General features: G+C 36.5%; 2 protein-coding genes across 2 annotated transcripts; both read left to right on the forward strand.

Annotated features, from left to right (window-relative positions):
* The first annotated feature begins 993 nt into the window (after positions 1-993).
* LOC126599060 (uncharacterized) lies at positions 994-2553 on the forward strand. Its single transcript, XM_050265423.1, has 4 exons — positions 994-1155; positions 1246-1315; positions 1977-2149; positions 2235-2553. The coding sequence occupies exons 1-4, from the start codon at positions 994-996 to the stop codon at positions 2346-2348; spliced, it is 519 nt and encodes a 172-aa protein (XP_050121380.1). The 3' UTR covers positions 2349-2553.
* Positions 2554-3924: 1371 nt separating this feature from the next.
* LOC126599606 (uncharacterized) lies at positions 3925-4556 on the forward strand. Its single transcript, XM_050265996.1, has 3 exons — positions 3925-4036; positions 4124-4306; positions 4394-4556. Exons 1-3 carry the CDS (start codon positions 4025-4027, stop codon positions 4547-4549), a joined length of 351 nt encoding a protein of 116 aa, XP_050121953.1. The 5' UTR covers positions 3925-4024; the 3' UTR covers positions 4550-4556.
* Positions 4557-10642: the final 6086 nt, after the last annotated feature.

Here is a 10642-nt window from a genome sequence, read left to right on the forward strand (position 1 = left end):
TCAATTTGTTTGTTTTGTGCAAATTCATTCAAGTCAATTTCTTAGTCACAAGGGTAATGTACTCAATTAGCACCTCTGTATTTACTTGTGTTGATGATCAATGAAATACTACTCTCATTTTTTTTATAAAAGAGAATGTCTTTCGATTAATTATACTAGGAAATTATGTACTCTGTGTACGAATAAAAATCTACCTTTGAAATACAACCCTAACGTCTATGAGACTCTTTTCATATCAATATTGTTGACATCTGCAAATGTATACATCTCACTACTTCTTTTCTTTAAAAAAATTTACAAAAATATATGAGTCCAACTATTACTTGTAGATATGCCAAAAAAAGGAACTGGAAACTTTTTTCCCATAGATCAATAATACTTGCTTTATATAACTTTAGTTGCCCTGATCTTTTCATTATTTGGAAGCTCAATCCAAACAATCATGATTCATGCATGCATGGGTCATTTATCACTATCACAATACGTGCAAGTTCCGGATAATTTTTCTTACTTATTAACTTGTCCTTTCTTATCCTTTATTCATTTATTTATAAGGGACTCGTCACAAACAAACAATACTGTCGTCTTCTTCACTGGATTGAGAAAAATTTTCCGTGTTGGAAACACGGTCATATCAAATGTAATAATACAACTGGTTGGAAATTTTTATTTTCAAATTTACAACCAATTAAAAAACTAATTGTTTCAATCAGGGGTCACAGATGCCTAGCATACTAAAAATTCTGTCTTCAGTTGGTTGATATAGTCACTAGTAAAAAAAATAGGTTGCACGACAAACAAAAATTCGTTGCACACGACGCACTTGCACGACAAAAAAAAAAAATCGTCGTGCAAAATAGAAAAATAGAGAAAATAAATAAATTAAACTTGCGCGACGAAATTTTAGTCGCTCTAAGTATTCTTGCGCAAAGATCCTAACTTTGCTATTTATAGGTGCTTCTACTATCTTTTTCTTCACAATTTCGTGCTGAGATGGCGGATAAAAACAACAATGAGAGTGTGCGCAAGGCCGACAAGCATGATATGAGAGAACATTTTGCGTTTGCTCGTGCAATTGTTGCAGCTATGAGGAATAATTGCCCCATTGCTGAGTGGTGTTCTTGGAAAGATGTGCTGGGAAATGTGAAAAAGCTTGTGATGGATGAACTATTAGGAAGTATATTGTTGATGGATCAATAATTTAGTTATATGTTGGAATTAATTATATGTATATATCTGTAACAGCCTAAGTATGTTTTTGATGATGAACCGAAAGAACAATTGATGAAGTTGCTGGAGGATGCGTTGGAGGAAGGTTACAATATGTGGGGTTATGAAGTCTTGCAGAATGGAGCAAGATCATCCAAATAGTACTTTAAAGTTTATGTTTTGTACGACAATTTTAAATTTAAGGTTTTTTTTTATCTAATTTATGTATTTGGACTTAATTAAGCATCCTAGCTATGGTTTATATGTGTTTTTAATCTTTAATGAATATCGTACTTATGCTGAAAATAATTGTATGGATGAAGATATAAATTATTTGTAGAATAAATATTTAAGGTATTAACTATTTTTAGAATAATATATTAGGTATTAATTATTTATAGAATAAATATTTAAAGTATTAATTAATTTAAGAATAAATATTTAAGGTATTAAATCATTTGTAATTACAATTATTTTATTCTATTCATCGCGCAATATATTGAGCGACGCTAATTCGTCGCCCAAATACATCTTGCGCGACAAATACATGTGTTTGTCGTGCAGTGCGCTATCTAAATGCGTTCAAACCTTCCAATTTATTGCTCATTAATGACGCATTTTGCGCGACGACTATTTCGTCGCGCAAAGTTGTCATAGTGCTATATTAACACAGTTTCAGAGTCGAAGTTTTCAAAATTTTTTTGTTTAAAAAAGAATGGCCGATTCTGGGGAAGGTTCTGAGAAAAAGAAAGTTGTAATGTGAGTAGAGAGGTACCTACGGAAGCAAGTGCCGTACTTTGAAGGTAAAAATTTGGCTGAGGTGTATGCCAAATTCATTTATGACATTGGGAATTTGGTGCGGAGGGATTGTTCTACCGAGTTTGAGTCTTGGAAAAAGGTCCCTGAGGAGCTGAAGAAGTCCATGCTGGGAGAGTTATCGGTAAGTTTATGGTAAATAATGAAAAATTATTTTTGAGAAAACGTAATATTAAATTACTAATTTATTGTTATTGGCATTAATGTAGGTTCATTGGGATATTGATGAAACCGATGAGAAACAACGGATTTATGTGGATGGGCTTTTCAAGCAAAGATTCCGGAAGTGGAAGTTTGATGTGTTGCAGGCGAGGGAGGATTGAAGTTGATTAGGGTTTTTTTTTTTTATTCTTATTTTGTTTAAATAAGATTTTGTGGACTTTTATATTGAATTTAATGAATAAATATATGTTATGTGGATGAGTATTAATATTTGCAGTAATTATAATTTTTATTTGGGATCGTAAATTAGTTTTGTTAATTAATTTAATGTTTAATTAGGTTTGAGTTTTTGATTTATAATAAAATAAAAATTTACAGTACATACAAATAAAGAAGGAAAACATAAAAAATAAAAAATATATATTTCTAGCGTGACGAACTTCTTCTTTCGTCGCGCTTTCGTCGCGCAAATAACATTTGAGCGACAAATACAGACATTCGTCGCGCAAGAAGTATTTACACGACGAAAAAGTTTTCTTCGTCGCTCAAAGGTTCTTTGTGCGACTAATAGGGGTGGGCACTTGGAATCGAAAACCGAAACCGAAACACGAATCGAATCAAACCGCACCAAACGGTTTGGTTTTGCGGTTTTGAAACGGTTTCGGTTTCAAAATCGAACCGCGGCACACAAAACGGTTTGGTTTCGGTTTTGGGTTTTCAAAACCGCACCGAAACCGAAACCAAACCGAAACCGCACTTTTTTTTTATTTAGTTCATTATTCAACTAGGTTATACAGAACACTTAAACATTTGGTTTTGCGCCGCCAGAACTTATGGGTTTGCACCGACACCGAGTGGGTTTGCGACTGCGTCTGCGCCTCCTTGCATCTCCGCATCTGCTTTGCGACCTGGTCACCTGCGAGCGACTGCTTCTGCATGTGCTTCTGCCTGCGAGCGACTGCTTCTGCATCTGCTTCTGCCTGCCTGCATCTACCTCTGCGAGCGACTGCTTCTGCCTGCATCTACCTCTGCGAGCGACTGCCTGACTGATTTCATCTCTGCTTTGTTGTTGTATGTTGCTGTTGTATTTATCAGAAATTTCTCATCAGAATGATGTATTTAAGTAGCAATCATGAACTCTGTTTAGTGTATCCTTGCTCACATTACCCTTGCTAAAATCCGGTTCTTGGTGGGATGAGAAGTTATGAGAACAATTCCATCACTTCTCTGACTCTGTATATCTGCCATCTGCATAAGAAAATTTATGGTATTCTTGCATGATTTCACATGTGGAATAGCTTCTTTGAGAAGAGATTATGTAATATGTCTTGGGGTTTAATTATTTAAGTGGTAAAAGCAAGGTGTGGGTTTCTATAGTTCTGCTCTAGCTAGCAAAATGAACAATCGGTCACCCAAATTTTTACGTTATGACATATAAGTTCATAGTTTTTGCATTGCCTGAAGTTGTTTAACTGCCATCGGTTTGATTTGTTTTCTCTTGTTTATTTCTCATGCAAATTTCTTTGTTTGTTGATGTTTATCCTCTTGATTTGAAGAATTCTTTGTCTCCCCGCGTTGTAGGACTATCGTTTTACACCAAGTTGAGAAGGGGTTATCTGAAGCGTTCTCTCAGTATGGACAAGTGATAGAATTTGCATTCAAATGCAAGAATACTGAGGCAACTATCTCTAAACTGATTATATTCTGTCATCTTGTTCTTAAACCTTATTTATTTTTGGCAGCCCAAATTGTATCGGACAGAGTCTCAGAAAGATCGAAAGGATTTGGATTCGTGACCTTTGCTTCAGAAGATGAAGCCCACAAAGCCTTGGAGAAGATGAATGGCAAGGTAATTCCTTGTTTTCTGTTTTCGTTAATCCATTTGAATCTTGCCATATTAAATAACTCCAAAATGACATATTCAAAACACTCACAGCCACTTAATGGACGCGTTATTTTTGTGGACTATGCAAAGCCGAGAACCAATTATGGCAGTGGAATGCCGATTGCAAGAGGACCTCCTGATTCGATAAAAGACGGTTTATCTACTTATGCAAGGTCTTCTATTCGCTGGGGCGCACTTGCAGGAAGGATTAAATGCGGGGAAAATCAAATTCATGTGAGTTTGCTGTATTATCTTATCCTCCCTATTTAATCTGTGACTGCGTTGATTCACCGTCTTCACTGCACCATTTGTTGTTTTCAGTTTGTTAATCTATGCATGGACCACTACTGTAACCCGTTCTCAACCGATGAACTTCAAACTATGGTGCGTATCGCGTCATTTTGCCTTCCTCCCTATTTATTCAGCTATTACATATCCAATTGTATTGATTCCTGCTACATTATAATAGAAATGTGAAGTACAAAGTCAATTTAAAAACCTAATATCTATCTATTTTCTTAGTATAAAATCCTAATATCTATCTATGTTCTTCTTTCGTATTTTATTTCAGTCAAGATATGAAGAATCCAGCAAGCATAGTGGGATTGGTTACTCTTCTATTGGTGATCAAGTTGAATTTTAGTAGATGTGAATTATGTGATGCGTTTTTGTGCAGTTTTTTGTTGCAGTTTTGTGCAGTTTTGTGCAGTTTTTGGTGCAGTTTTGGTGCAGTTGTGGTGTAATTTTTGCTGCAGTTTAGCTGCTGTTTTTTGTGCAGTTTTGTGCAGTTTTGGTGTTGTTTAGCTGCTGTTTTTTTTGCAGTTTTGTGCAGTTTTTTGCTGCAGGTTTGGTACAGTTCTTGGTCTTGTTTTGTTGCAGGTTTGGTGCAGTTTTTGGTGCAATTTTGGTGCATATTCATTAATTAATATACAAGGAAAATAAGACCATCTTATACATAAATATGTGTATATTTTAAATTGTACATTTTTTCCTCAAAAACCAAACCGAAACCGTTTGAAACCGCACCGAACCGAACCAAACGGTTTGGTTTCATTTCGGTTTTGGCTTCAAAACCGCACCGCAAAAAGTTTCGATTTCGGTTGTGGTTTCACTCGAAACCGCACCAAACCGCACCGCGCCCACCCCTAGCGACTAACATATTATTCATCGTGCAAAATCCTTCCTCCTTTTTTATTCAAAATCAGCCTTGTGCAGAGGCAAACTGCAAAAAAATTGCAGATTGTGCCTCTACACTCATCCCTGCGATTTTGCTGAATCTGGTATCCATCATTTTCATTTTCTCTCAATTTTATCATCTAAACTACTCCCTCCATCTTCTCTAGGTTGATCGAGCTATCTCGGTGTGTTTGGTAAGCGTTTTTTGTCGTTACGGTAAAAGTATTAATGTAAATTCATACTAACGCCATTAATTTCGTTCTCTATAGGGACATTGTGTGTGATTAGCGATTGGTGGATAACGATTGAGAAGGTAATTTCTTCGTTTTATTTTTTAAACATACACCATTAATTAAATTATGTTGAACTTAGTTTGTGATGTTTATATTGTGCTATGAAATTATATTTATATTATGTTGTTAAATTTGTACTTGACGTACAAATATGTGTTGTGATGTACATAGTTAATTGAAATTAACTTCGTACTTGTTTTTTATTTTTAGTAAAACTTAGTTTCCCGTTTAAGGATTAGTTGGATTTCGCGCATGGATGCGAAAGCATGACTGCGGTCCAATTAATTCTTGAATTGTCCCATTATTTGGACAATTTGGGAATGCACAATTATGACGCATTGTTTATGGTTGAAGGATTAGGTTTCGGTTGTGGAGATTTCGGTATCATCTATGTACGTTCTTTAGGTCGTACACCTGAAGAACTATATCGAAATGCTGCCGAAATTCATCCACGTCGAAATCTAATCTGATGTAGCCGTAAATTACGTGACATAACTATGCATTATTAGTTTGTATGAAGTTGTTGTGATTGTTGTATTGTTATTATGGTTCTAGGAATTATGGACATGACGTGGATACATAATCCGAATAGATGCATGGACGAATACTTGGATGGAATCGAGGATTTTATTTGTTGGAAATGTGCCCTAAAACCAATCATATGATGATACTTTACGGACATTTCACATGTTAAACTAATCTAGTTTAATATCAAGGGCAAAGATTATTGTTTTAAGCCGTTTCATATAAATGTTATATGCTTAAACGATAAGTCCAAGGAATATGTAATTAGGAGAATGTGATTTAAACAAGTTAGATTAATGAGACCATTCTCTTTCTTATACATATCCTAAACGTTCCTGATCATAGGATTGCTAATTGGGCATTGACAGTCCGTTAAGATCAGTACATGCTATGTCTTCTCTTAGTGAGAGTGACTAGTCTTGAGTCATTGGTGTGATTGACACCAAGACAAGCATGTAGGTGCTCAATAGCGAATGAGTCCACTGAACACGATCAACGAGGAATTCTCATACTCATGTCACATGAGAACTCATGGTTGGGATAATGCAAAGTAGTCCTTTGACCTGAGGCATCATAGTTGTCTTGTGGTTAAGTCCTTGATCTTTGATTGTGTTAAAGTCACTCCATTCGAGGGTGTCCACGACATAGTTGAGGTTAAGCCATGGAGGCGAGTGAATGCGCAACAAGGGATCTCTAACCTTTAAACCGTTTAGAGGAGAATACTCTATGATATGATTAAGAATCTCTGGCCAGAGTATGAATGAGATTTAGGAAGTCGTTCCAAATCTCATTCAAGGTAATCATATAAGCATATGTATCACATTGGATAGTAGACATGAATAAACTATCAATCCAAACAAAGTGGTCAAGAGTATTGTACTAGAGAAAGACCGTATTGCATTGTAATCCTAAACTGAATAGGTTCTCCACCTCTTCTGATTAGCTTGGGTAACCATGATATGCTGCTAGGTGTCACTCATGGTTTGTGGAAGCCCTAAACGTGTATAATCACTAAAGGGAGAATTGAAAGTAAGTTTCAATTCACAATCGATTTGAAATAGTTTTAATCGCCCACTGCCTCGCTAAAAGGAACCTAATTGATCGTACACCGTGCAAGGCAGAGATTGAAGAAACAATGGAGATGAGTAAGATTAATTAAATGGTTTAATTATTTATGGCAAGGATTAATTAATATGTTAATTAATCAAACGAATCAAGTTTGTTAAAAGACCACGGGTTAGTTTTGGGCCTCAAGGCCCAATGGGTTTCGAACGTCAAGCCCATTGACTTAAGTTGTATGACAACTTAATGACAAATAATTCACAAAGGCCTTAAAAGCCCAATGAAACCCTATGGCCAGCCATTTAGTTAAAGGAGTGGGTTTTGGACTTATTTACAAGTTTGCCACTCCAATGAATTAAGGTATAAATATGACTTTATAGCCAAAATTCATTTAGGGTTTCTTTTAGAGAATTGGAGAGAACATATATCTCTCTTTTCTCTTTAAGAGGCCGGCCTTCTTGGAGGGTTTAGCTAGCAATCCTACTACTCCAAGGTCACTCATTTCTTCTCCAATCTAACCTTGGTGAAGAGACTTAGAGGTTCTCAATTTTGGGAACTTGGAGAACCATTTCATCCATCCAAATCCATAGATCTAAGATGCAAGGAATGAAGGCCCTCTCTTTGGGTGATTAGCTTTTCCTTATGCAAAGAGGAATCTACAAAGGTATAATTTCTCAACTAACAAATGTTGTTTTAAGTTGAGTCAAGGTTCACCAATCTACTAGGCTTTGAATTTAATGGGTAATGTTTTGTTTTTGAGTGCATGCAAGCATGATTCCGCCTTTAATTTGTTAATTGCATGCTGTAGATGTTGCTCAAATGAACATGTTTTTCACAATATTTTCTTCATTATTGACTTTGTAAGTACACACAACCCGGGTGCAACTAGAATCCGGTGTCCTTGTAGGAGGTGTAACAATACGTTAAGGAAGACAATAGAAAATGTTCGATTTCATTTAGTAAGGAATGGAATGATTGAGACATATAATACTTGGAACTATCATGGGGAACAATTAGACAGTGCTTCGTCTTCAAATGCCACAAGAGTGGATAATTGAACCTATTGTCGATCCTAATGAACAAGTCGTGGATATTATAAATGATGCTTTTCCATTTGCATCGACAAACACAAATCACGAAGAGGAAGATGACATGCCTACACCAATGGGCAGTGCAGAGTTCGAACAATATGAAAAACTATTAAAAAATTGCCAACCAAGAGTCATACTCGGGGTGCAAAAGCTTTTCTATTCTCACGGCCATTGTGGAACTAATCCATGGAAAAATAAAGCATCGTATGTCGAACCGGTGTTTTGATTACTTTTTAGGGGTTTTCAAGAGAATGTTTCCGAAGGACAATTGTTTGTCGAAAGACCATAGAGACGCGCAAAAGGTGTTGAAAGGTCTTGGATTGGGTTATGAAAAAATTCATGCTTGCAAAAACAATTGTATTTTATTCTACAAAGAGTATAAAACATTGGATAAATGCCCTGTATGCAATGAGTCGAGGTTCAAAATGACATCTCATAATAGAACCACTAAGATCCCACAAAAAGTCATGCGCTATCTGCCCCTGAAACCTAGGTTGCAGCTATTGTATATGTCGTCGCATACTACCACATAAATGAGATGGCATAAGGAAAAATGGGTAGACGACGATGTGATGCGACATCCTGCAGATGGGGAGGCATGGAAAGAGTTCGATCCACCGTTCCCCAAGTTTGCTACTGATTTTTGTAACGTTAGATTGGGACTTGCCACTAACGGATTTAATCCGTTTGGGGTTTTAAACCAACACCACAATACTTGGCCGATTTTCGTATTTTCGTATAATTTACCACTATGGAAATGTATGAAAAAAGAATACATGATGATGACTCTATTGATAACTGAAGATCCTGGTAGGTCAATTGATGTATACTTACTGCCGTTGGTGCATGAGTTAAAGATTTATGGACACACAGTGTGCGCACATACTATAAATGTACTGGCAAGATGTTCACTTTGCGGGCTGTAGTGATGTGGACTGTGAACAATTTCCTTGCATATGCAATGGTTTCCGGATGGAGCACTAGGGGTTATATGGCATGCACTATATGCAAGGAAGACATAACATCTAGTTGGCACGCTAGAAAAGTTTGTTACCTTGGTCATCGAAGATGGTTTCCTTGGGACCACGAGTGGTGAGAGAAGGATAAAGAGTTTGACAGGGAGAAAGAGTATCGCCTCAGACCCAGAGAATGGTTCGGTGCTCAGATTTTGGAACAGCTTAACTGTTTGGATTTTGTTCCTTTCGGGACCAATGTCACTAGGACAAGACCTGCTACAGATATAAACTAGATACACAAGTCTATGTTTTTTGAGCTCCCGTATTGGTTTAAACTAAAATTGAGACACAACCTTGATGTCATGTTGAGAAAAATATATTTGACACATTGGTCGGCACAATTCTAGATATTGAAGACAAGGCAAAGGACATGATCAAAGCTCGTCTTGATTTGGAACGAATAGGAATACGATGGGGTTTATGGATGAATAGGGTCAATGATAATCTTGCATTTGTTTCAATGAAACCGAATGACAAGAAAGAATTTTTAAAGTTTTTATCGTTTGTAAAGTTTCCCGATGGGTATGCTTCAAATATCGCACATTGTGTAAACATTGACGGGGGTAAATTAGCTGGCTTAAAGAGTCATGACTGCTATGTGATTCTTCAACGCCTACTTCCTGTGAGTATTCGACATCTCTTGCCACCCGATGTAGTGAAACCAATTATGTTGTCCAGTTTTTTTTCACAATTGACTTCAAAAATGTTACGAAGAACAGAGGTTAATCAGTTCTGCCATGACATTGTGCAAGTTCTATGCAAGTTTGAGATGATATTTCCTCCAGCCTTCTTCACAAGTATGATATGGTTCACTTACGAAAGGAGGCATTGCTTACTGAACCAGTCAACTTTCGATGGATGTATCCAATAGAAAGGTATATATTCCTCGTCTTTTTTATTAATCGATATTAAATATATTACGATTAGTAATATGTGTATCGTATCATTTTCTTTTGGCAAGCTTCTCGGATACTTGAAGAAAAGCGTACGAAACAAAGCGAAGCCCGAAGGATCCATTATACATGCTTGGGTGTTATATGTGGCACTTACATTTTGTGGAATGTATTTATAAGATGTTGGGACAACTTTCAATCGTCCTCATTGCAATAATGATGGGGGTGTGAGAAAGGAGAAACTTTCAGTTTTTGCCCAGGTCGCTCGACCATTCGAAGATCCTATTTGTGGCGAGTCATTTTCCAAGAAGGACATGGATGTAGCACATTGGTTCGTACTCAACAATTGTGACGAGACACTATCACACCTAGACGAGCATGAAAATATGATGAAGCAGGCACATTCTTCACCGTGAATTGTTTTCGTAGTGGTTTCTCGAATATGTAAGTTTAAAGTGTTTTGTATTGGACATATATATTGTACCAATTAAGTTGCTCGAACTAACAAATTTAA

Source organism: Malus sylvestris, chromosome 14 (assembly GCF_916048215.2).
Source record: "Malus sylvestris chromosome 14, drMalSylv7.2, whole genome shotgun sequence".
Lineage (NCBI taxonomy): Eukaryota > Viridiplantae > Streptophyta > Magnoliopsida > Rosales > Rosaceae > Malus > Malus sylvestris.